Below are 26,028 nucleotides of genomic sequence, written 5' to 3' on the forward strand. Positions count from 1 at the left end.
GCTTGCCAAATTGATACCTAGTATAGCAAACTACAGTGAAAATTCGCTTCTCAGTTTTCAGTCCGAAACTTTAGAGTTTTTTGAAACTACTCCTTAGATGTCATTTCCATGATACTCAGTACACCATTTCCCACACTATTTAAAGAGAAACAAAATTTATTAGAAATAATTGCTCTATGTAGGGCATCTTGAATCCAATTCTGAAAACACAGTGACACACATTTCCTCCACATATAGAGCTGCTTCTTGACTAAAAATATCTTTTAATATCCAAGTGTAATCTTAGATCAGTAGGTCAAAGAAAACGCCAAACTAACGTCTGAAAAGTGGCCTTGTCTACAGAGGCCTCTTAGCCTGCTTGCCCTTTGTTATTTATGAAATCTCGTAATTATGTAATCATATGATAAATCATAGTAAATTTGAAGGATACTAATGCAGTTAACTTTAAACAGACAAAAATTCTAGTTTATTTTTTGACTGAAGTTTGCATACTGAAGGAGATAAATAGGTTATTTTCTATGGACATGATCACACGCAGTTTCAGTGTTTACAAGTTGATTTAGACGTTTTAGCTGTTGAGCATTCAAGCTTCAGTGAACATAAATCAAGATCAGACTCACTCAATATCACTTCAAGCAGATTTTGTGCTTTTTCTCAGACATCTAGAGAGAAAATTTATAGCCCAATTTAAATTAATCATCCTTCTGTAAATTCAGCATAGTGCGTAAGTAAAACAGAGAACTTCAAATACTCTTCTGGATTTAGATGGCAACTTTGGAGATGAGCAAAAATTTGTCATGTCCAAAATGGCAAAGCTAATGGTCTAATTACCAGAAATGCTTTTGTATTACCTTTTTAAACAATCCATAATACACTGGAGTTTGTCTACAGCTCATGCTGAAATTCCTACTTGCATTCCCAGCACAGGGGCCACCAGAATGAAGGCAAACAAACCACAGCCTGGCTGTGCTGGTTTCTTGTTTGCCCCCAGGTGTAAAGCAATACTGTTCTATAACGATTTTCTGATCCATTTATGCTTCATTGTGAACAGCAAGGACTCCCAAATTGTTTTTCATTTCCAAAGCTCACATGCTGACTGCTGATATCATCTGTCACTCACCTCAGCCACCTGCTGAGCCAGCACCTCCACATTGGTTGCCATGGCGAAGCAAGACCATTAGAGAACCTGTTTGAAAAGACGCCAGCAACTTCCATCAGGCACAACAGTTACGTTTTTCCGTATTCAAGACATCTCTGATATGGCTTTTTGATCATTTACAATAGTGCTTGACGTATCTGACAAATAAAACGCCACAGATGTGTTTGCACATATAGGTACATGCACACTGGAACCACACTGTTCAAAAAGCTGAGGCACGCAGTTATTCTTTTACCTTATAAAGCCTCCAATATACTATTTCTACTCTATTATTTAAGCTGCAAAGCAGAGATGTTAATTTCATAGATCAACAAATGAAGGATTCCCAGGTCTCCAAGCGCTTTCCTCAAAACCTCTCAGCTGCACTGCTGCTCCACGTGCTGGACGGAACCAGCGCCCGGGGACGCCGTTGGGAGCCCATTCCACTGAGTCGTTCCGTCAAACGGCCGCGTCCATCCGTATCCTTATGGGAACTTGGCACGATAAGGGAAACAAAATGGCACATCTAAAATAGGTTTTCTATTAGCCAAACTATCTTTTATTATAATGTGATAGGATCATTACTCTGAGGAAAACATGCTCAATTGTTTTATGTGATTGTGTCTGCTCCTTCAACTCTGTATTCTTTGGGGTCAAAAAATAAATAAAAAGAGGAAAAAATGAAAACATATAGAAAAAGGAAGAAACAAGAAAATAGACACTTCCAATATATTTTTGATTATCATTATTAGGTCTGCATTTCTCCAATGGTAAATTTAATTAAGATTTAATTATGACTTGCTCATTACTGAGACAGAGTTCGGATTCTGACCCAGGTGTAGGCAATGAAAGGGCATTCTGGAATGCTGGCCCATTTGATGTTTTATTGAATGCCTTCTGTTGGTACTTGCAAAGCAGCCATTTAACATAAAATTAAAACATACCACCAACAACAGCAAAACATCCATGCAGGTCTCTAGCACCTACGCCCCCCACTCAAATGCAACTTACTACTACGTTAGCATTGAAAATATCAAAATTCATTAAGTTAAAAAAAATAAATCATATTACAGTAAATTAAATGTGAAAATTATTTGTTATATGTTAATGGAAGACTATTTGTAATAATGCATGCTCAAAGTTGAGACCTTCCTGACAGAAATCGTATTTATTCTGATTTCTCATGTGGCTTGCCCTGTTTATCTGAGCATCCAACTTGCACGGGAAGCATAAGAACCATTTGCAACAGACACACTTGACACTGCAGCTTGTGGAGAGCTCCTCAGCTGGTCAGTGATTCCTTTTCTGTGTTTTTTCTTAAATTCATTTCTTAGTTTCAGCAAGGAAGATAACCGTATGTTCACGGTTTTTTCCTCAGTGCTTTAAGATGAAGGAAGCCCTGACAATGAGTTACTTTTTCGTAAGAACACGGAAGAGCCACTGCGGCTTTGCTGCGGGAGGCTCTGACAGCTGCGGTGGTGTTATACACCAAGGCCTTCAGTACTTTCCGCCTCCCCAAACAGCAGTAAGTGGAGGCAACCTGACCAAACCCAGCTGGAAGCCCAGAGCCCACACACAGCCACGCCAGGGCAGCTTGCTAATGGTGTTGACCCCTGGAATGTGACATGAGGCAAAATGAGCTTCCTTGCAAATCCTGGGCAGCACTAAACTAAAGAGCAACAAACGTGGAACCTAAAAATTGCGAAGACACACCTGGAGCACCAGGAAAACACCTTCGGTGTAACAGACTGGCAGACAACCCCGTGCACCCAGCTGCACTGCCGTCCAAAATACGGCATAAAACCATCCACCTCTCCGTCAGCTGCAGGGGACTCTCAAACATAGTCATACACTTCGTTTGAAGATATTCTATGGGTATGGCCCTACTAAGATGACAGGGCAACAGGCCGAACTCAAGCCTACTGAAATCTGTTCCTTTGTCTTACACAAACAGGGTTCTCCACCCTGGGAGCGGCAGGCCAGCTCGTCCTCCTCAGCAGGAGCCGGAGGAGCCGGGAAAGGCAGGGCTGGCGCGCCCGGCTCTCCCGGGAGCCGCTGTCCCGCCGCGGGTGCGACGCCCCGGCCCCAATCTCCACAACGACCGACAATGGGCGCGGGAGCCCCGGACAGGGCGGCCCCGCCCCGCGCGCAGCCGCCTTCCCGCCGCGCGCTCCCATTGGCTGCGGCGCGCTCGCGCCTGACACACAGCAACCGCGCGCGCAGCCCGCTGCTGAGGGCCCGCAGGCGCCTCGCGCCCCACGAAGCCACACCCCTCTCCCCCTCCCAGCCAATGACCTCATCAAACACACAGCACTCCCACACTCGCCACCGATTGGCTGGGGCAGCTGCCTGTACGGCCGGCGGCCCCGCCTCCCGAGTGCGAAGGAAAACACCCGAGGGACGCGGGCAAGCACAAGATGGCGGCGCTGGCGGCCAGCCAAGTCCCAGGCGGGGCTGCTGCCGCCGCCATTGGGCGCCCTTCCCCTCCCCTCCGGTATACGCTTATGTCGGGTCTTCCACAGAGGCCCGGGCCTGGCAGTAGGAAAGCGGCCGGTAAGATGGCGGCGGTCTCAGCCCCGTATGCAAAGTACCCGCCGCCCCCTCCCCTCCGCCCTCCCGGTGGCAAAGGTAAAAGGGTCGGGTTCACGCCGCCGCCTCCGCCCGCTCAGACTCCATCTTCTCTCTCTGTGTCCGCGTCCCGAGCTCGTCAGCACCGCAGCCTGCGACCCCGCGGACAGCAGACGGCTCTCAGCGGCACCGGACGGGCTGCGACCCCGGGCGACCCGCGCCCCAGCGCGGCGGCCCGGCCCCGCACAATGGCGCTGCGTCCCCGGCAGCGCAGGCAGGCCGGCAGCACGGCCGGCTCCCGCTTACAACAGCGGCGCCTCCGAACCCCTCTCCGCTCCACCCGGCGCTGCCCTCCCCGCTGCCGCTCGCGGGGTATCGCGAGCAGGGCCCCGGTGCCGCCTCCCCGCGCCCGCTCCCCGGCCCCAGCGACAGAAACCCAACCGGGCCGCCTCCATTTTAAAAAAGGAATATCTTTACCTCAGGAACTGGCGCCACACGTGCCCTAGCGGCGACCCGGGCCCGGGCGGGCCGGTGCTGGGTGGCGGTGCCCAGCGCGGCCCTCCCTCCCCCCGTGCGGGCGGCGGCGGGGCGGGGGTCCCGGGGCTGCGGGGGGGGCGGGTCAGTGTTACGGGGCCGCGCGGGGGGGTGGTGTTTTGTTTTGTGTGCCGTGCCCCTGGGAAAGGTCAGAGTTCGTGACCCCGCCCGCCGCTGCCGCCGTCCGCGAGCGTTTCTCCGCCGCCTCCTCCCGGCAGCAGCGCGGCCCCGCCATCCCCCTCGCGGGGCGGGGCTGGCGGGAGGGAGGGGCGGGGCTACCTGGGCCCGGGCCCCGCGCGCCGGTGCCCCCGCGCGGGTGTCCCCCGGGCCGCTCGGGAGCGGGCGCGGGGCGGGGCAGCCCCTCGGGACGCTGCCCGGGGCTCCCCAGCTGCCGAGCGGCGCGGAGGAGGTTGTGCGCACAGGTGGATGGCGGCGTGCCGCGTGTGCCTCGGTTCCCGCCGAGGGTCGCGACTCACAGGTGGGCGTCCCGGTGACGCTGCTCGCGCGGACGCCACGGCCAGACTGTCCGGGGTGTTTCGTTCTGTGAAGTCGGGGTCATCGGGGCTCTCCCAGTGGAGCTGCTCGTGAGGTGGTTCTGCCTCGAAGGTGTGATGGTGGGCGTGGGCCAGGCCCGTGACCTGCGCCTGAGCCTGGCCTGGGCGCCAGCCCGGCGTTGCCTTGCCCATGAGCCCATCCTGCCCGTGGGCCAGGCCCGTGACCTGCGCCTGAGCCTGGCCTGGGCGCCAGCCCAGCGTTGCCTTGCCCATGAGCCCATCCTGCCCGTGGGCCAGGCCTGTGTGCAGCCAGAGCGTGGGAGCTCCCGTTGCTCAGTGTTCCTCTGCCGAGCCTGTCCTGTGCTGACCCAGGACCACGGTCACTCGTCATTGTGTGCAGCTCTTTCTTCCCGTCAAAATGATTGTGGTGCTTCCAGTAAGTTTCTCTTAGGCCTAGTAATTCTGGTAGGAACTGGCTTAAGGAGTGGTCACGTGAACAGCGAAAGCGGAAGATGTGACGTGATAGTGACTCCTGAGAGGCAACGTATGGCAGAGGTGGCAGCTAAAAGCAATGATGGCTCAAAGAGCAGGTGCTGCTGTCTGAAGAGTTACAGTCTGCACCCTCAGTTCTTTGTTTAGGGGCATTTTTTGTTGTGTGTTGAGTTTTTTGTGGGTTTTGTTGTCAGAACTGGCTATTTGGGGCAAGGAAATGAGAGATTAAGAACAACGCTAATGAATTATACCCTTACTGTTGCAAAACTCATAGAATGTCCTGATTCTGAGTTGGAAGGGACTCATGTGGATCACTGAGTGCAAACTGGAGTCGATAAACTCCAAGACTGGAGTTAATGACATTAAAGTGCATGATATATAGATGTACATGCAATACGTAAATAAAGAAAGATGTTTCAAAAAATGTCTTTAGTGTTTGTTCACTACTGAAATGTTCAATATGTGAAGAAATGTCATGTTCTCAAAACATGGACGCACACACACCTTAAAAAGCAGGTTCTTTATTCATAAACATACTGTTAGGGTGTGAACGCGTTTTTGTAACGTATGCCATTAAGAATTTTCAAAATGGCCTTACTATAGAAGTAAGTTAGATGTTATGGGATGAGCATTTTTCCCATGTTGTAAATCAAGGGTAATGACGTGTGGAGCGGCATCTCGGAGCACAGCGTGGTTTCTTAAGCAGAGGGTTTGTCAAAAAAGCTCACCTTTTGCAAGTGAAATATACTAAAGGAATTAATTGTTCTTAGTCTGGTTTTAAACAGTGAGATGTGCATCTGTTGGGTCATGGTTGTAAGCAAGTTTAAACTGAATCTAATCTTCTGGCCTTTATTTTATCCTAAAATGTTTTCATCAGAATAGAAGTTGTAACCTTTTTACTAGTGCTGCCACACCAGCTGTGCTCATGGTTAGGGGGAAGATAGTCTGGTCTGGTGGTCAGGAATCCTCTGGCAAGACTACCGCTTGTGGTGGATTTGTTCAGCTGCGTGCTCCGCAGTGACGGATTGTCACTTGCCGAATAAACCGGAGGAGAATCCCACAGTGAGTAAAGCAGCTCTTGATTTTTGGAGTTATCTTTGTGAGCAGGAACACCTGTGTATATGGAATGGGGATGAAGTAGGCTAGGATGCTTTCAGTTACATTTCTGCTTTATGTAGAAATCTTGGATGATTATTGAGCTCTTTGGGGATATAGCGTTATTTTACATTTATTTGCCTCTGCTCACTGGCAGATTCTCTTGCCTGTACCTCTTAAAAGGGAGGTCCAGGCTTTCTGTGGCTTTGGGTTGCCGACCCGTTCCTTTCTACTTCCCTGATCTCTGGCCACCAGTATTTGGAGTGGACTGGAATTCGAGCTTTGCAAGCGCTCCCGGTAACAACTTTATTTACACCAGTGGTCTAGTCTGTTGAAGCAAAATGCTGTATGGTTTTGAATGCTGCCAATAAATGGTCTTGGTTTGAATGTTGCCAATGGCTGAATCAGTTACTGACATGGCTGGGAGACAACATCTACAGAAATTCTTTAAAGGTGTATTTTTTCTCTACCTGAGGGGAACTGGAAATGAAAAGACAGTAGTGAGAATTGCATATCCTCCTAAGCAAAGCCTGCGGATACCCTATTGAATGTTTTGCACAGTAATTTGAAAATAAATCACATAAGATTGCCTAGTGTTACCTTGCAAAAACATTCCAGGGTATCCATTGACATCGGTGAGGATTCCAGGGCAGGGTGCGGGAGCCATGCTAAGTTAGGACTTCGTGCTTTCATAGTATGGAAATAAAAATATCGTTACAACTTCTGAGTGTGTGATTTAGTTTGTTTCTTGCATTTAAAAATAGTGAGCAAATTCCGAGTTCTGTTATGTAGTGTTTTACTAATATCTACTTTACTAATATCTACTTTACTAATATCTACTTTACTAATAGCTACTTGAAATCTTGAAAATGTTAAATTTGAAGCTCACAAGTTGTGATAGTGACAGGCTGGTAGGTTTATTGTTGTTAGTTTTGTTAGCTGACACAAACATACCGCCTGTGTTCTAGCGAGACAAATGTTGTGCCTGTGGGCTTATTTAAAGTTGGTTAATAGCTGAAAAAAAAACATGACTCCAAAGTAACCAATTATTATTTAGTCTTTAGTGTCTTTTGCAGTCCATCCTCTTTCATTCCCTTCTTGCAAATGCTTGTTATTCCACTTACCGACAGGTCTCCAACGGACTGAAGAGAAGAACGGACAGTGCTGGAGCCCGCAGTGACTTGCTGCTTTCCCTCTCTGCTTCCTGCTTGGCGAGTCGAGGAGAGGTTTGGAGGGCAGGAGGAGCCGTGTCCTTGTTCCTCCTCGTTTCCAGTGCCAGGAGCAGGCCCAGCCGCTGCGCCACGCCAGCTCTGCTCCAGCCAGGCTCCCCGAGACCCGCGCGGCTGGCCGCAGCGTGCTTCAGAGAGGACTGTAGCGGTGGTCTTCTTCAGACTCTGCTGCGGATAACAAGGACGTTTTAGCTTCTCCCGTTTGTGGGACAGTTGCCTCAGAAGAAGTGCTCCGCAAAGCGGCCGAACAGAGGAAGCGTGACGAGACCCCGTGGGAGTTGCTCCTGGCCTGGAGAAACAGGTGAATTCGCCCTTGGCAGGAGGTGAGGTGGGAGATGTGCAGGTGGCAGACACAGAGGGGTGTCAGGTGTGGAACGAGACAACCAGTGCAAAGTGGGCTGGAACAGCACCCATGGCACGGGCCGGGAACACTGGCCGTGCTGGTGGTGGTGGCAGTAAAAGTACGTAGTGGAGTGGAGGGGGGCAAAAGACAGGGCAGGGCAAGAAACACAAAATAAAAGTAGGATTTAAGGTTGTTCATGTGTTTTAAATATTTGGGATTTACTATTGTAGAGTTCTGGTGTTGGTTGGATTTTTTTAGGTTGGCATTTCAGGTGCTTAAAATTTTGAGAGAGTTTTCCTGAAATTTTTGAGGTTAATTTTAAGAGCAAAACTGATGACTAGCATGGAAGAATTCAACAAGTGACTGAGAAGGTTTTAATGGTATAAACGGTTTTGTCTTGTTAATGCCACATTCCATTTCAATCTCTCTTTTAGCGTGAGTAGCTATTTTTGAAGTACACGTCCTTGTGTTCAGGGCAGCGCTGGGGTGTGACCTGCACGCTGTGGGGTTCTGCCCTCCTTTCTCTGCGCTGTCTTTCAGACAAGCAGCTTGGTGTCTGCTCCAGGCTTTGTCAACTGCAGAAAAATCTCACTTCAGAGTTCTGGAGAGCTTTACTGGTTTATCTGAAGTGCAGTTACTTAGCTAAAGACATGCTGTTTATTCTGGAAAGAGGGAAGAGTGATTCCTTGCATTTCTGACGCTCAGGGGGTGGTCAGAATTAAAGCCTTGCTTGTGCAGTGGGGACTGCTCCAGTGCATGAAAGATGCATCCTAAAAGAAGTGTCTGTATTATCTGTTGTATGCTGCTTGCTGTTATCCCCAGAACGTGCAATGGAGGAGATGCAATGCTGTCTGGGTGCAGTCTGTGGCATTTGCCTTTGAACTTCTCTGTAGCGAACCCGCGAGTGCAAGTGCAGCCAGATTTAATTTAAGGTAATAGAGGACACGCTGTCCGCTGAGACAGGAGGAGCACTAGAGAACACGGTGATTCCCTCCATCCTGAAATGCCATGTTTGTAGTGCCACTGGACCCGCTTGTTTCAGGAGCCTGAGTGTCAGCTGCTGTCTTCCATCGGGCGCCCACCGGGTCCCTTTGTGCGCCCGGCGGCTCGCTGGCTCAGCTGAGGGCTCGCACGGGGGACACGGGGCGCCTCTTCACACGTGTTGGCGCCCATGGCCTTTTTATTTGATATTGGGTTATGACTTTGTGAACGTACAAGTGGACTGACCCTTTTCTAAAATCAACTTTGTAATCTAAAAATATTTGAGACAGAGGAAGGCAATTATGCGGTAAAGATTTTTTTTCATTCTACTGAACATGCACAGCAGATTCAAGATTTCTGAGGCAAAATACAAATTCGTGACAATATAAAGTTGGATTAAGTTTTCCTTTAATGTGGTTAAATGCTTTCAGAGTTACTTTTTCTTGCCACTGTGGCAAAAAGTGTAGCATTGGGCACTGCGAAAGCTGGTAAATTTACCAGACTTCCTAGGTATCTGTTTTATTTTCTTTGCCAGTTTACACCATCTTGTATTAATGACTGGGGTTTTTGAGACCTCGCTCACAGCGAGTCCCGCACTGAGCTCCGCTGGGCCTGCCGGCGTGCTGCAGAAGGCACGTGGGAATATGGGAAGTGTCACGTACCGACACCGCGTTAGCACGGGCGGCCGCGGGCTGGGGTCCGGGGCGGCCGGTGCCTGTGCAGTCTCTGCTGCTCCTGAGAGCTGTATTTCCAATTGCAGGACGTAACACTTCTGATCCAAGAAATCATTGGTGCTCATCAGGTAGCGGCTGTACTTTTAAGTGAAATTTTGCAGAGAATAAGCTAGAAACAGTTTTTCATTTTATTTAATAAATTTCATATCAGGAAATTGATTTTTTATTCATTAATATTTGTAAAAAGCAGTTTTAAGAACACTATGCAACTGCTATGCATTGAAGACTGTCAAAAGCAAGAGTAGTGCAAGATCCTAACCAAAGTCGCCCGAAGTGACCTCTCGGTACGACACAATTGTTATCGCAGGACCCGGCTGCTCTCTGAGAGCAGTCGGAGTGGAGAGAAGGTGACTCCGGTTCCTTCGGCACGTGCTTTACGATCACATTTGTCTGCTGGCAAGTGCTGCGGTCAATAATACGACATGTATCATGTGAGATGAAAATACAGACATCGACTGGGCAGCTTAAACTGTGCCCCAGTTTCTTTTAACTTGGAGAAGTGAGGAAAGGACTTAAACATGTAGTACTGCAAGTAAAAAGATGTAAAAAATCAGAGCGTGTTTATGTGAAACGTATTCCATTCCAAAGCATATAGATTAGAAACAAGCTGCAACACTTCCATGGCAGGATAAAAGCTATTAAAATAATCAAAAGAATGTAAAATTTGTGTCTTTTAGTAAGAATAGTACTAAGAAAGCATGGCAAAGAATGACAGTGCTGTTTCATGGGCACTTCAAATGTTTCCTGGTGTTTGTTGTTATTCTGAGGAAAAGGAAGACCTTCAGAATATTTGTGAAATGGTTCTTTTAGGGAAGGTCATATTTAAACAAAATATATGTATGTTACTTGGGTGTCTCTGGAAGGAACCGTAAACTGGAGTCTAGAAGCTTTCTTGTCAAAACTCAATGAGAAGTGGTGTCTGAGAGTTAACCAGGCTGAAGGATCTCACTGTTTCAGCACACACACTGTGTCGTGTTCCCAAGTACCTGGTGAAGCTGGGCTGATGTTCTGGTGCAGCAGGAGGTTCACAAAGGCACAGGGAAACACCTTTTCCCCTGGCCAAGTGTTGGTACGTTCTTTTCCCTTCACAAGCAGCGACACTTGCTGGACATTTCAGTCCAAGCCCCTGCGTGGTTGTGGTACCAGAACCGCAGGGCACGAGCAGCCTGGGGTTGTCCAGTGTGCACCCGTCAGCCCGCGGCAGTGCGGGGTGTCCACGGTGTGCACCCGTCAGCCCCGCGGCAGTGCGGGGTGTCCGCGGTGTGCACCCGTCAGCCCACGGCAGTGCGGGGTGTCCGCGGTGTGCACCCGTCAGCCCGCGGCAGTGCGGGGTGTCCGCGGTGTGCACCCGTCAGCCCACGGCCGTGCGGGGTGTCCACGGTGTGCACCCGTCAGCCCACGGCAGTGCGGGGTGTCCGCGGTGTGCACCCGTCAGCCCACGGCAGTGCGGGGTGTCCACGGTGTGCACCCGTCAGCCCACGGCAGTGCGGGGTGTCCACGGTGTGCACCCGTCAGCCCACGGCAGTGCGGGGTGTCCGCGGTGTGCACCCGTCAGCCCACGGCAGTGCGGGGGCACCGGGAACAGCCGCGGTCCCAGCAGGACCAGCCGCGCTGCTGGACTGGCACAGGGTCTTGTCACGTCTGAGTACTCTCCAGCTCCCCATGACTTGTACCATCATTTGGAAAAATAATAACTGTTTTTAAAAAAATCTTAATTAGGCAAATACTGTAAGATAGATCTAAGTAACAGCCGCAGATCATGGCTAATAACTGTAATGCTTTTCAATAAGTAGCAAATAAGCAGAAAACCACTGAAACAAGCGCGATCAGCTTGCACCTGAGCTGTTGACTGAGAAGCCAGTACATTGTGACCTACTGCTACATTTTTTTGAAACATTTCTTAAGGTGTGGAGCAGTCTTTGTTTTGAAGAAGTAATTCTAGTTACTAGTTAGGAAGAAAGCTGTGAGTAAATGGCATATATTAAACTGTGTCTCTACATACATCTATTACAGGATGTTAGCGTTTTCTAAAAGGTGCCTGCTGGATTGACTCTGGAATGAAGGTAATTTCTGCCTCTGGTGCCGGGCTCTGCTCTAGTTAGACTAAGAGCGGACTGAAACTGAGGACGTTTCCTTCTCTGTGCCCGTTGCCGGCACCTCTGGCTGCAGCGGGCGGGCGGGTGGCTGTGCAGGAGGCGCTCGCAGGGCCTCACGCTGGGCACGGCTGAGTCGTGGCTCTGCCGCCTTCTCACCTGATGCCCTTCCTCAGCTTGTCAGAGAACTGCTTAGTAGGTTGGTGTCTGTTAACAGTAACTGGAACCGCAACGCTGGAGTTAAAGAAGGTAAAAATAATGGAAAGGAAAAGCCTATAGAACTGCAGTTATGTTTTGCTCTTTTATTTTTCCACATTACTTAAAACAATGTCTAATAGCACTGTGTCTTATTTTTTACAACAAAATATTTTCATGTATTCATTTCTTGCTTGTAACTGAAAACTTCATACAAGAATCAGTAAATGTCAGCACCTAAATCTTCATAATACTGGTATTCTGCAGTGCAGTTCTGGTTTGTTTGGGCCATGGTTAGAGATCTTACTCTGTTCAACGTTGTCTTATTCTTTTGTCAGTGCAAAATATTTCTAAGGGGGGATAAACATTTAAAGTGTACGGGTAGCAAGGCCATGATTCTAACATGAAGCAAGGAGTTAACATTGGTGTTCACACATGGACTAAATGTACAGAAGTTTTACATTTCTCATACTCGGTTTTTGTTTGCATATGATAACCTACATTTTATGAAACTATCCGACTCAGATGTATTAAAAAACAAAACCAAAACAAACAAAAAAACCACCACCAAACAAAACCCCAAAACAACTATATTTTTATTTAGTGGTAGGTGTGTATTTGTTGTTTTTCGGGGGTTTTTTAAGCTACCTTTATAATTTTGATACATATAATAGACCTTTAAAAATACAGACAATTCTAAACAGTTTGTTAGGGCCAAAGATTCAGATATCCTTTAAGCTTCTGGAAGGAACGGAAAAATGAACGTGATAAAAATCCCCCCCAATACATTTCCATGTAAGTAAATTCTTGAACATGGTATTTTTATACAAAGATATATTTTAATCATAAATGCCATTCGATTCCTCAGTCAAGTATTATCACAAATATAGGACATGAAATCATTTTATTGCAATGAGTAGAACACCACTTCTCAACCTTCTTTATAAAAACTCCAAACCACTAAAAATATAAAAACCAACCCCAAGCCACCCACGGCGCAGCCTGGCTCGGAGATGACCGCGCCGAGCGGAGCGGCACCGCGCCGAGCGGCACCGCGCCGAGCGGAGCGGCACCGCGCCGAGCGACACCGTGCCGAGCGACACCGCGCCGAGCGGAGCGGCACCGCGCCGAGCGACACCGCGCCGAGCGGAGCGGCACCGCGCCGAGCGGCACCGCGCCCCGCAGCCGCGGGCCGGGCCGGGGCCAGGCGGCGCCGCCGGGGTCCGCCCGCTCGTGGGCACGTTTTGGAACAGGAACAGAGAAACAACGGGCGAAAGGCTGTTTAAATAGGTGGTAAAAACCTTAACACTACTAGGTAGACTAGTGTTAAATACAAACTGTCGGTAGGTTTATAATAAATTAAAGATAACCTTTGGGTTTGAGTCTGATGCAGTATTTAGGGAGAAGTGATAGTATTCAGCATCTGGGTTTGCAGAGCTACCGAGTGCATTTCAAAGTACTGCAGTGGGATGAAATTAAACCCTTTAAAATAAATTATGCAGCGGTCTGCGTAAAATCATAAATTGATAGTAAGTAATTATCCTGGACCATGGCCAGTGAAGTGTTGGTAGACCAGGTTAATTCAATGTGTTGTTCGTTCATTGTCTGTGGAAGCAATTTAGCATACACGGGGCATGATTTCATGCTGGCACTTGTTAATGGACGAGTAATAAATCAGGCCACAGAACTCCTTAGAAACACAAAGAAATGAAGCTGTGGTTCAATAAAAATAATAAAGTGCTTTAAATGACCATTTGTTGTTTACTACATCGTTTCTCGTTTCATGGTAGACATCAAAACCAACCCAATGAAATATGATAGTGCTCTAGAGTGAGTAAAACTGATCCTGTTACTTACTGTAGTCAGTATTTCCATGTATTTTCTTGTCTTGATGTTAGACTTAGTTTACTGTGGGATCAGAGGAGAAGCTTATAGTACAAGTTGAACTTGCACAGACATAAAGATCACCATAAATATTCTCTATTTGAAAGTTTCCATTTGCAAAAATGCAGAGGTAAGAAGAAGGAAGCAAAAGAGCAATTTGGAAACAGTTCACATCGAGTGTACGTAGCCTGAAATACACTGTTCAGTTTGTAAGACAGGAGAGCGTTGCTGGGGATGTACAGAATCTGAGAATTTGATCCAAGTCCACTGAGTGATAGCTGCTATAATATGGACGCTTCTTCCATGGCTTCAATCCACCTAGAAGGGGCAGGAAAGAAAAAGCAGTACATGTAAAGTTACATGTATTTTAAGCACAAAAAGCCTGAAGAGGACTGTATTTCTCATCCCAGCCCTAGTGAGGAGCTACGGTTTATGATTAAAGGAAGGAACTGGATGCTCAGACTCTTATGTTCTAGTACGACCTTTACCAGTGATTTATTGTAACATCTCAAAGGTGGTACAAGTGGTGTCTTAGAACAGGAAAGGTGAAACCACTGAAATATGTTTAAAAGCAACAAAACCTCCCATAAACACTCATTTCCTTCCCTGTGTGTCTTGAGGTGCTGGCCTTTTTATTACTGATTTAGTGAGTGTTTTATTATGTAGAAACAGCAGTATTAGAATGGGAAATCTAGACAACTATTTGTTGATAGGGAAGCTAAGTGATGAATAAATAGAATACATAAATCAGAGAAGTTTTCGTACAGTTGCCATGCCGGACAGACATCTAGGCATGACTCTTGAGACTCAGCCTGCTCTTTACCTACACGAGGGAGCAAATTCTCCTTCCTGAACAACTGGAAAGCACCAGGTAGATTTTTTTAGTGTCCCGCGGGCCGGTGACACGCCCTGGGGCTCAGTGAACAGCCTGTTTCCTCTGTTATGAAGGCATTCTGAAGTGAGAGGGGGCAGAAGCCCTCCATGAAGCTTTGGGCCTGTGCGCTGGCTGCAGTGGGAGTGCAGCCTGTACCTCTGTGCCGAGCTGTTGTCCTCCGCTCGGAAGCTGTAAAACAGAGTCTGCTTGTGGTAGAGATGGAAAACCGTGTCCGTGCTTCCTTCCTCCTTTTCTGGGGCGATGGTGAAACCCAGCAAAGGCAAGCTTTCTGTGGCAACTTTGTCCTGAAAGCACACAAGAAGAGAACCAGCATTTGGAGAGCAGGCTTGTACCGGTTTGAGGGCTTTATCTGAAACTGAGCACTGATGTTACCGCTTCCAACAGGGCCGCGGCAGCCGCGGTGTGAATGTTCTGCTGCACGGGTGGCTCTGGCCTCTGTACCGCACCCTCATCTGGTCGCAGTTCTGAGTCTGAGCACCGCCTTTGAAAGTCCGGTTCTTCGCGGCTGCCCCCGTGGCCATGAAGGCCAGTTAGCTGTGACTTTAGTGGCTGTTTTTGACGTAATGGTCCAGGAGGCAACCGAGGGGCGACTGAGAGCCGGGACAGCACGGCGGCGGTTCTGAAGCCCTGACACCCGCTCCCCATTGCACTTCGTTCAACCAGCTTTGCTTGCCAAGTGCAAGGGGTCATCTTTTTGGTACCCTGTCATTTCCTTTCATTGCACTGGAAACTCTCTTAGAAAAGTGCACCATCTCAAACAGCACACTTGCTTTCAAAAATGCTGCTTTGAAATTTCTGAGCTGGTAATGCAGTTAATTGTTAATTTACTCCTCAGAAACATCCATGAATTTTGCTTGCCAGACATTGCTTTGTACAAGTTAAAGAAAACAGTGAGCCTTGGTAGAACTGCGGTTCAGCTGTCACTGATAGCTGCAGCTTTGGTCACTGTATTTAGGTTATGTTTTCTGTATATGTATGTTGCTTTTGCTTGTGCTTTAAAAAAAAAGCAAAATTGCAAACTGGGAATGCAAAGTGTAATTAGCCATCTGTTGCTTTTACCCTGTTGTTGAACCGGAAGTGACAGCTTTTCAGGTTGGCAGAGGTGAGGTAAAGTACTGGATACAGAATTTGATGCCAGTTGTCTGAATTGCTCACCAAATCATGGACTCTTTTGTGCCTCTATCTCCTCATCTGTTTAAAGGGGATAGTGTTGCTTCATGCAGCCACCACAATGGTGATGAGAGTTTAAATAATTTATGTTTGCAAAGTGTTCTGAAGGCTTAAAGTACCAAATATTGCTATTACTACAGTTCTTGTATTCTGCGTCCTTTGTTCAGCAAAATTAATTTTTATGCTTCTGCTTATGAAATATGTGTGTTATGACCAAACTTTACATTACACTTCAGGCTTATGTGTATTGGAGCTATTCACAAAGGAGAAGGAATTAAAAAAGGAAAGGGACTGGGAAGAGAGAAAACACATTAGAAATGCTCTAGTTGCTGTCTCGCGTCCTCGGCTGCCGGAGGAGCCGCCAGGCTCGACAGCTACTTGTGCTGCCTGTAGGGAGCAAAGAAGGGGGCTCAGGGAAGTACTTCAAGCCAGATTGCACGGTACCTCGTTCGCCATGTAGGTGTAGAGGACTTTGCCTTTGATAACAAACCAGCGTTTCTTCCAGTGTCTCTTGCCGCCCTTGCATCTGCTGAGGTAGCCGCTGATGGTCGCTCCCTCTCCCGAGGCTGCTACCTGGAGCAGGGCGGGAGAAACCGGGGTTTGAACCAGCAAAGGCTTTTCCCCACCTGATCGTGCAGGTTCACATCACACCAGACACCCAGGTCTGTGTCTGTGAAACCATAAGTAGACCGTTAAAAATATTGAGACAGAAAAAATATAAGCATGTTATTATGGTTCTTTTTAACTGCTTGAAGATTTCTGGTTAAACTTCTGGTTCTCAGTAACTCTCCTGGAAAGTATGCAGTTGAGGTATTATTGGGGTCAGCAAGTTTACAGTTGTGCTCTGAGAAGCCAAACTTGCCTCTTTTCCCAGGTCTGTTTTTTTTTGTATATTAAAAATACATTCTTCCAAAAGGGAATTACAGCCTTACGATTGAACACTTTTAAGATGTGGATATATGGAAGGCTTCACAATGGCTTTATATCTATTTGTGTTAACCACTTGACTATGACTTGGTTTCACTTGTGAAATAATATTTCTAAGTGCTGCCCTCTCACAGAATTATTTTGAGATCTAAGTGCTTAATATTCTTAAAGATCCAGATTTTGAGCAGAGGGAACTACACGTACACAAAGCAGAGTACGTTATGAGTTACAGTAGTAAGCTGCCATAGTACTGAATTTAGAAAGGGCACAGATCCAAAGTCAGCTTTTGTAGCTCTGACGCAAGAAGACTAAGCAGTGATACAGCAGTGTTTTGAAGCAGAACAGAAATGTTCCGGGACCTGGGTACATAAGTTAGAAAAAGTTAGGGAGCAATACTATTGTGAGCCAGTTCATATTAATAAGCATGTGCCACCTCCTTGGGGATAGAAAGACAATGCTTTTTTCTTAATGGGGCTGAAATTTGTGCATCAGTTCTTTCAGTATCAGGTGCTTGTATTGCATGCTCCTATCTTTGGCTCAGTTTCACCACAGCACAAATAAACCTCAAGAAATCCCAGTGTCTCTACTGTAAAATGAGATCAAGAAGGCGTTTGCACCCTATTCTTTAATGCAATAAATCCCTGCCGATTCCAGTGAAATCCCAGTCCCTCCGTGTGCTGGAGTTGGTGGGCAGCTTGCTCGCCCACCGCACTGTGTGTCTGCCCGGCTGTGCGCCCTGGCCGGGAGGAGGCCGTGAGAGACGGTACCGCAGGCTTCACCGAAACCCAAACAGGTCCCGTCCACAGGTTCCCTTGGTCCGCCAGGTGGGTAACCTCGTCGTAGAATTACATTACGTTGGTTAAGCAGGACTTTCCCCTCGCGATCCCGTGCTGGCTGGGACTAATGGCTGCGTTGTCATTCAGAGGATTTTGTATTTTAAACATTATTGTGGAAAACAAACAAACAAAAACCCAACAACAAACAGAAAAAAGTAATTGTGTGATCGAAGTAGACCAGGGCGTGGGCTGAGCCCACCACATACAGAACACTTACAGACACACCATACTCCACAGCTGCCAGACTTTCTCAGGCAGCTCACTCCTACCTCCATAAGAGCTGAAGGGATCTTCTTCTGCTTCTTGAAAGATGAATAATGAATATTGTGGAAGACGGAGAAGGCACTACTTGGAGACCTGGATGAGGTTGGAGGGAAGCTCACGCTTAGCGGCCGCTCTGCAAGATGAAGGAAAGTCAGAAAGGGAAGAAATGGATGAATCTGTACATATCAGACTGGCGTAAGAGACGCACGACACACCGATGTGAATGACTGAGGAAATGCCTCCTCCATAGCCAGGTTTTATTTCGCCTTTTCCTTCAAATCCCCCCTTTATGTCTGATTAGCTAGGTGGATTTAATAGCATCCTAGGTTAATAACCTACAGATACTCAAAAGAGACCTGCAAAAAAGCTGACAAGGCACAAAACACAGCTTGTTTTCTTCTAATTTAAATGGCTTTTCCACCTCTCCCCTCCGTGTTCCGACACCTTTGCAGGATGACTCGCTACTGTGACGTTCTTTCTGCGTGACTGGTTCTCGTGGAGCTCTGCATGGCAGAGTGGCTCTGTCTCTGTCAGTCTCCATTCACCTCAGTTGCCCGAGTTCATATCACCCTCATCTCGCTTCTGGCAACACACGTTGTCTGAAAGCTCTGAGTAACGCACAGCATTGTTTTAGCACAGGCTATCACTTCTTGGGCACGCCGTGGCTTGGGGATGCTTTTTTGGCTGTTGTGACAGCATCTGTTCATGGGTTTGCTTGGCTGGTGTGAATTTCTTTAATCAGGACGGAAAAAATAAACTTAATCTGTCCACACATTTATATCCGTGACAGTACAATGTGCCTACTTTTAGAGATTGTTTACATGAATACTCGTGCAAGAATGTTATTTACTGTTCATCTTCTGTCCATATATATGTAGCCCCTGCCCCCCTTTTATCTTTGATTTGGATGTGGTTTTAAATCAGAAAAGGGACTTATATAGTAGGACAATAATGCAGAGTTCTAGTTAGGTAGTAGCTCTCTGCTTTGAATTCAGGCTTTAATTGATAACCAGATTAACTGCCCATGTAGATGAGCTCTTAGTGACTCTGCACTTTACCTCTGCCTTTCTTCTTGTAAAAGCTGCAGCATGGATGAGGGCAGTGAAGAACTGCAAAGCCATTGTTTGATTTTAATGGATAATTCATTACAAATGACAGGGAAGAGCTATCAGCTGTAAGTACTTCACAGAGTATTTCAGCTGGGAGGGACCTACAACGATCTCGTCCAACTGCCTGACCAGTTCGGGGCTGACTGAAAGTTGGAGCACGTCACCAAGAGAACTGTCCGAATGCCTCACGAACACCATCAGGCTTGGGGCATCAACCGCCTCTCTAGAAAGCCTGTCCCAGTGTTTGACCACCCTATGGGTTAAGAGGTGTTTCCTAAAGCCAAGGCTGAGCCTCCTCTGACGAAGCTTTAGGCCGTTCCCTGCGGCCTGTGCCTGGGTCACCGGAGCAGAGCTCAGCGCCCCTCGCCACGTCCCCTCCCAGGGCCCTGCAGAGCCAGGGCTCACCCCTTGGCCTCCCTTTCTCCAAACGACACAGACTCTGCGTACCCCACACCCTCGCCCGCTCCTCGCAGCACCTTCTTATTGTTGCTCCGGTTTACCAGGAGGCCGGGCGAGCCCTCAGAGAACCTGGCTGGCGCAAACAGCCTCAGCTGCCCGGCGCTCCCGGGACCTCAACGCACAGGCCTCATGCTTGAAATGATAAATCCGCTGCAGCACGACACAGCTTGGTAGGCAGATCCTAAAGCCTCCCCGTTGTGCAGGCAGGACATGGGTTTGCTGGTTTTGCCAAGAATGAAAGAACCTTACCTCTTTTCTTTAGTTCCACATAGCAGCTGTCACAGACTTTGGCTGCTTGATCTCTGAGGTACTTCATGGGGTACTTGTTTCTCGAACAATTTCGACATACAATCTGTTCCAGTAAGGAGAGATACATATAAATGTGTATATATGCACATGCAAAACAGGTTCTCTGAGCTGGTTGGGAGAGGAAGACAGAGAGTGGACCAGATATGAGTCCTAAAACAGTGGCAGTCAGGTAAGTGTGCTGACCAACATGAGATCGCTGTAGATTTACACTGCTATAGGACAAGCAGAATTGATCACTGCATTTGGTTGCACACCATTGCTGTCCCCATCTCCTGGGAACTTACACCTTCCCCACTAGTGTATCACAGAAAGACCATTTCCATATTACATCTGTTTCCATAGTTTCATTAGTAACATTGTTTTCTTAAGCATCTCGTATGTTCCTGCTGCCTCTGTATAGGTTCAGACTGATTTTTCCCTGTGGAATTAGAGAAATGATGAAGTGAATGCTTTTTCATACTATCAAAAATTACTGGTAGTTTGATACACAACAAAAATATCACTGAGGCTAAAAGACAGCCATGGATTAAACAGGACTGCAGGTTTATGTCTGGAGTCAGTGATAAAGGGACAGAACAAAGAAGGTTTATAGATCTCTTTGTCTTCAGGGGAGAAGACAGCAGCTCTTCTATGGGCTACAGAACAAACTTTCCCCTTGTCACTGGTGAAACCGTGCGCTACTGCTGAGTTTCTTCACATCTTTGGAGGATAATTTTACCAGCTGTTATTAGGGAAAGGGCATGGACCAGGTGCGCTACTGCTCTGGTCCAGAAGAGAGCCTGTATCTTTATTGATTGCTGCATTGTCTCTAGAGCTGTATATCAGAATTGACTCAGCAACAATTATCCTGTGAGTCTTCAACTACTGGCCTTTGGGAATTAATGTGACCCTCAAGGGAAGGTTTCTGCTGTGCCTACCAGAGGCATCGGAAACCTAATTACCTAGTTTAGCAGAGCACTAACGGGTTCTTTCAGAAGTCCCAATCTGGTCTGGATGTTGCTGCAAGTCTGCAGCAGTGTCCGCAGGCGGGATGGGGCCTCCCAGGACTGGGCAGCTCTTACCTTCCCGCAGGCGTGGCAATGGTGTCGCCTCAGCGTGAGCGTGAAGTCGCAGCCGCAGTTCATGCACATCATGACATGGGACACGGGTACCAAAGTAGGAGGCCTCTCACCCAGGGGGATTCCAAGCCTTTCCCTTAGCTTAAAATCAAAAACGAACAAATGAAGCAGCGTCCAAAGCACACTCAGTCAGCCCTGGTACATCACATACAATTCTCATCTAATTTCAGTCTACCTTCACTTGCTAAGATCCCCAAATTTCCTAAATCCGAATGCACATTGTGAGACAGCTGCGTCAGCACCGAAACACTGGCCGGTCAGTACATGGTGCAGTAATATCCATAAAAAGCTCTATAGCCTTCAGTTGAACGGGGCCTGAGCACTTCATGTCTTTACAACTTGGGACATTTCCCACACAATCCAAATCTGTTCTATGCTTTTATAACCCTCCTCCTTTCTCTCCTTTCCCCCTTCCCCATTCAAGCACTGAAAGACTCGTGCTCCGTTCACCTCCACGCTGCTGTGGAAAGTGGAAGTGTCGTGGGCTTTGTGGTCATCTGGGATGTGTCTGCTGAGGCAGCTGTACCAGTCGTCCCTTTCCGAGCACGAGCTGTGGAATGAAATAGAGCAGAGCAGTCAATGCCATGCGCAGCAGGGACTGAGGCAAACTGTGGATGAGAGAAGAAAAGCTGCACTTTGTGAATGTTTACTTTTTGCTTTTCCCCACCACTGTGTTGGACTGGGCATTTTCTGACCAGGAGCAAAACTGACTGTTGGGCATATTCAGCAGGATGATTCGTGTAGATCCATGGTTAGGCCTGTGACCAAGAAGGAAATAAATGCCCAGAAAATTTTTCAAAGTAGTCTCTGACTTTGCTATAAGCCACTCAACCCTAGATCACATAGGACATTATGAAATGTCTCCTTTTTTGTCATGTCTGCCCGCTCTTTCAGGCACGCTAGGGCATGTAGTGTTGGCAGGGTTGCTCCAAATAAGCGTGTTCATGCTCATCTCCAGAGGGGGACGCTCAGATGATCTGCACGTTGGGAAACACACAAGTGTGTCACCCACGGCAGATGTGTGAGTGCTTCCATGTTCCACTAGCTCCATCACAGACTATCTCCAGTCACCTGGCAAGAGGCCAGGATAACAGTTTGGGACAGAATTTCTACATTCCCTGCAGCCGCTGTCATGCGTGGAAGGCAGCAGTTCTCCAGACCGGCCCCTAGATGCCCCCTTAGCACAAGGCAAAGCAGTGGGTCCAGCTGCTCGGGGGAGCACAGGGCTGTATCTGCCCTGGGACAGCCGCTCAGGGGAGCACAGGGCTGTATCTGCCCTGGGACAGCTGCTCGGGGGAGCACAGGGCTGTACCTGCCCTGGGACAGCTGCTCGGGGGAGCACAGGGCTGTACCTGCCCTGGGACAGCTGCTCGGGGGAGCACAGGGCTGTACCTGCCCTGGGACAGCTGCTCGGGGGAGCACAGGGCTGTATCTGCCCTGGGACAGCTGCTCGGGGGAGCACAGGGCTGTATCTGCCCTGGGACAGCTGCTCAGGGGAGCACAGGGCTGTATCTGCCCTGGGACAGCTGCTCGGGGGAGCACAGGGCTGTATCTGCCCTGGGACAGCTGCTCGGGGGAGCACAGGGCTGTACCTGCCCTGGGACAGCTGCTCAGGGGAGCACAGGGCTGTACCTGCCCTGGGACAGCTGCTCAGGGGAGCACAGGGCTGTATCTGCCCTGGGACAGCTGCTCGGGGGAGCACAGGGCTGTATCTGCCCTGGGACAGCTGCTCGGGGGAGCACAGGGCTGTACCTGCCCTGGGACAGCCATCAGCTGTCCTGCCTGCCCACTGCTTCTCCTGCTGGGATGTCAGGCTGCGCTTCCCCTCCATGGGTGCTGCCTGGTACCGGCTGTCCCAGCAGCGGTCGCAGAGGGGATGTGGCTCAGGGTGGTCTCTCCCCCGAGTCACACCAGCTGCCCACAGTAAAGCTGCCCACGAGACTTTGTTGTACAAAATAGCAGTGGCATCATTGCCAGCTGCTGTTCAGCTGTGACTTCCTCACGCTGTCCTCATGAAGGCCACCAAACAAGACATCTGACAACAATCTGTCTTTTGTGGTCTTGTATAAAAGAAAGCACAAAAAGAGAGGAAATGCCAGATTTTGTCAGTGATCTCTGCCTTAGCATCCCTCTGCACTGTGAGCATAATCCACTGCCTGAAAAACACCAGCCCCTGTGAAGTTCAACAAACCTGGAGCAGCAACTGGGAGCCAGCGTATCTATTGCGTCCAGGCTGATCTTTGCCAGCCCAGGGGCTGTGCTACAGATCGTCTCTGGCAACAGTCTCACTACTAGGCAGCCCTTGTCACCACCAAAAGTCCTGTAAGGCTGCACTTTCTAGGAAATCTGAACATGTCTCTGTCTTCCAGACAAATCACATCTGCAGCCTGCAAAGCACTAAAAGAAGTCCTGGTTTCAACCTTTCTCTTGCTAATTCTTGGAAACTCTCTTCACTTGAGAATTAAGATACAATTTTAAAAAACAAAGGAAATCATGGCCCGTATAGTGATGTAAATTAAAACCACTTTGGGAAAGACAGATGAGAGGGACAATCTGCTATTAAAAGCCTGATATCTAACTGGCCCCTTTAACCTCTTCTCCACTCCATTAAACATCTCTAGGCAGTAATCACAGGTTATTAGTGTCTAAATGTGGGAATAATACCTATCTGCTGATAAGTGAGATAAATTATGTCAGCTGGCACTGGCCTATTCTTAATTAGCTATTTCACTGGTTGCATGAAGGCTCAGAGGAATTTTTGCTGAACCTCTGATGTCCAGAGCTCAGACCTTGATTCACCATTGCCACTTTTGGTCCTTGTGTGATTTTTGAGCTGCGCCTTTTGTGATGAACTAGCAATTATCCATGTTGATTCATCTATTCTTCCTTAAGCAAACAGAAAGAGAGGGTCAAATTGTCACTGCAGTCTCCTGGACAGAAGGAGGCATCCATGGAACACGGGCACGGGACTGGGATGGGGGTTTGTTGCAGTGCTGTCACTGTCAATCAGCCTTTCAGGGAGGCTTTCAGTGCAGACTTGCCGCACCTCGCTGTGATCAGTAAAGCACCGTTCTGAGGGAGGCGCTTTCCCGCTGCTCCTTTCGGTGAGCGCGGCAGGCGCAGGCTGCTGTGTGCTGGGCTGGGAGGACGTGCTGTCCCACTAGTGTCCCATCAGCTCTGCTGGCCAGCGCACTCTTGGGTGGCTTATGGCAGATTGGTCCCAGAATGAGCAGTACATCAGGGGAAAGGGCTCTGTCCCAGCGCTCCGATAAGAGTGAGTCTCCGTCTGGCTGTTATCAGAAGAGCAACCTTGGTCTCAGGCCCTGGCTCTATCTACCGCCAAAGAAACACAGCTCACACTGGCCTCATGCTTTGTTTAGGCTAACTAAGCACAGACTTGGTATCAGTACAAAAGGCAGAGAAACAGCACAACGCAAGCAGAACATCCTGAGCTTCTCACTAGGGCAGCTCCCGCCGCCCGAACAAAGGGGACATGCAGCAGCCATTCCCTTCTCCAACACAGGACTGTGCGCCCTGCCTCGGTAACGGGCAGCAGGCAATTCACAAGTACTGTGTGTGTATTTTGGGGGTTGCGATGAATGAGCAGTTCTAAGAAACTCTCAGGTATTTTCTAATTTGCGGGTTATAAAAGGAAGTAGACAAAAAGGCTTGGACGGGTATCTGAGTACCGCCCACAGATGGCGAGCGCCCTGGGAAGGATGGGAGCTCCAATTCTGATTCTGATCAAGAAAGCGCCCTCTTGTCTCTCGGTTGCACTCTGCGGTTTAGAGGAGCCTGCTGTGTTTCCAGCCGTGCTGGAGCTGGAGGCTGATGGTGGGAAAATCAGTACCTAAAAGCATTGAAGACCTTATGTTAATACCACTGCTAGTGTGCTGTCTTTTTAGTAAACTATGCTTGAAAATCAAGCCAACCACCTTTCTGCTGTAGCTCTAGGTAATTTTGCAGGATAATTTTGAGCTAGAAGCATTAAAAAATGCAATACACGGCTATCTTCTGATCAGAAACTGACCTACCATCTCCTTCTGGTGTTGGCTTGTGGCCCCCGGACAGAGATCCTGGCTCCCAGTCAATACTAGCACTGCACAAACTCTGTAGTGAAACTCCTTTTATGAGAAAGACCCGTGAGGCTGCCAGTGAGGTTTAATTTTTGCTTTGTCATCTATGCACTATCAAATGCTTTTATATCTATTGCATGGTATTGCCTAATTACTATTTTCTGCGGCAGTTTCGCAGCCCTAGTGGTATGAGGTAACAAGTGAACTTCTACAAGGGGCGATATAACATAATCGTAGTGTCACAGGGAAGAAGTGTGAAAGACAACAGGAAGGACTCGGGCTTCTTCATAACAGACTTTCTTCTCTTTCCTTTCTCTTTAAGATGTTATCAAAAGCTGACTTCTAATCTTTACTGGGTATATGAGTTGAATTAGTGACAGTTTACGAGCTTCACATTTATAATTAATATCTTCATTGTGTAATCAAGCACTCAGTCATTGTCTGTCACAATAGCATAGACTGAAATGGGGTTAAAAAAAGAATGAGACACCAGTTAAGTGTTGGGTATTGTTTAGACTAACGCAGAGATGCAGCTCTAGAATGTAACGCCCTCTGCCATGGCGGTTTGGGGACAGTACCTTGCTGACAGGGTCAAGCAATATTCATCACATTCAATCTTCAGGACATTCTGGGCTTTTTCTGTCACCGGGCAGCTGACCTAGAAACAAACAGCATGCGTGTGAACATGAGTCAAACTGCCTACAGCCGTACCGTCTCAACGCGCATGGAGCTATGACATCCCCGCCACCTGCCTCAAAGAGCCGGGCAGGCGGGGTTCTCTGGGTTTGAGTTGCTGGTGTAATGAGGAGTGCTCTCTATTCAATGTGGTGCTGTTGCTAAAGGAAAAATTAATTTAATCCAACTGTAAGGCAAGTACCAATCAGGGCTCAGCTTTAATGTGACAAGCTCAGGAGAAGTTTAGTCTGACAAGTGTCAGAGCATTTTGGGCAAAACTTTTGGCTCTTCTTGGAATGAACGGAAATAATGGATTGCTAGGTAGGAAGCAAAGACCCCTCCAACCCAATGTCTCCTGTTGCACAAGTACCAATGGATGCTTCAGGAAAGAGTGTAAGAATAGGACATTT

At 48.1% G+C, this 26,028-nt stretch overlaps 3 protein-coding genes across 14 annotated transcripts in view; 1 reads left to right on the forward strand and 2 right to left on the reverse strand.

Annotated features, from left to right (window-relative positions):
- The window catches only part of NR2C2 (nuclear receptor subfamily 2 group C member 2), a 28,684-nt gene extending 23,922 nt beyond the window's left edge, over positions 1 to 4,762 (reverse strand). For 5 of the 9 annotated variants that reach the window (XM_065074782.1, XM_065074779.1, XM_065074775.1 and 2 more), the window contains exons 1-2: positions 4,184 to 4,322; positions 1,121 to 1,186 (exon numbers count right to left, since the gene is read on the reverse strand). In XM_065074782.1, coding sequence (XP_064930854.1) covers positions 1,121 to 1,162 — 42 coding nt within the window. In that variant the 5' untranslated portion in view covers positions 1,163 to 1,186; positions 4,184 to 4,322. Of the gene's footprint in view, positions 1 to 1,120; positions 1,187 to 4,183 lie in introns of all 9 variants that reach the window. The other 4 variants (XM_065074781.1, XM_065074776.1, XM_065074777.1 and 1 more) reach the window with 3 other exon arrangements.
- The window catches only part of LOC102087959 (dynactin subunit 2), a 151,886-nt gene continuing 129,376 nt past the window's right edge, over positions 3,519 to 26,028 (forward strand). For both annotated transcript variants that reach the window (XM_065074784.1, XM_065074786.1), the window contains exons 1-2: positions 3,519 to 3,691; positions 7,452 to 7,873. The gene's annotated coding sequence lies outside the window, so the exon portion shown is untranslated. The remainder of the gene's footprint in view (positions 3,692 to 7,451; positions 7,874 to 26,028) is intronic.
- The window catches only part of FGD5 (FYVE, RhoGEF and PH domain containing 5), an 84,570-nt gene continuing 70,530 nt past the window's right edge, over positions 11,989 to 26,028 (reverse strand). For all 3 annotated transcript variants that reach the window (XM_065074731.1, XM_021296608.2, XM_065074732.1), the window contains exons 14-21: positions 25,522 to 25,601; positions 21,318 to 21,417; positions 20,811 to 20,948; positions 19,690 to 19,792; positions 17,878 to 18,005; positions 16,290 to 16,418; positions 14,811 to 14,959; positions 11,989 to 14,098 (exon numbers count right to left, since the gene is read on the reverse strand). In XM_065074731.1, the coding sequence (XP_064930803.1) occupies positions 14,062 to 14,098; positions 14,811 to 14,959; positions 16,290 to 16,418; positions 17,878 to 18,005; positions 19,690 to 19,792; positions 20,811 to 20,948; positions 21,318 to 21,417; positions 25,522 to 25,601 (864 nt within the window). In that variant the 3' untranslated portion in view covers positions 11,989 to 14,061. The remainder of the gene's footprint in view (positions 14,099 to 14,810; positions 14,960 to 16,289; positions 16,419 to 17,877; positions 18,006 to 19,689; positions 19,793 to 20,810; positions 20,949 to 21,317; positions 21,418 to 25,521; positions 25,602 to 26,028) is intronic.

The sequence above is a fragment of the Columba livia genome, chromosome 10 (assembly GCF_036013475.1).
Source record: "Columba livia isolate bColLiv1 breed racing homer chromosome 10, bColLiv1.pat.W.v2, whole genome shotgun sequence".
Taxonomy (NCBI): domain Eukaryota; kingdom Metazoa; phylum Chordata; class Aves; order Columbiformes; family Columbidae; genus Columba; species Columba livia.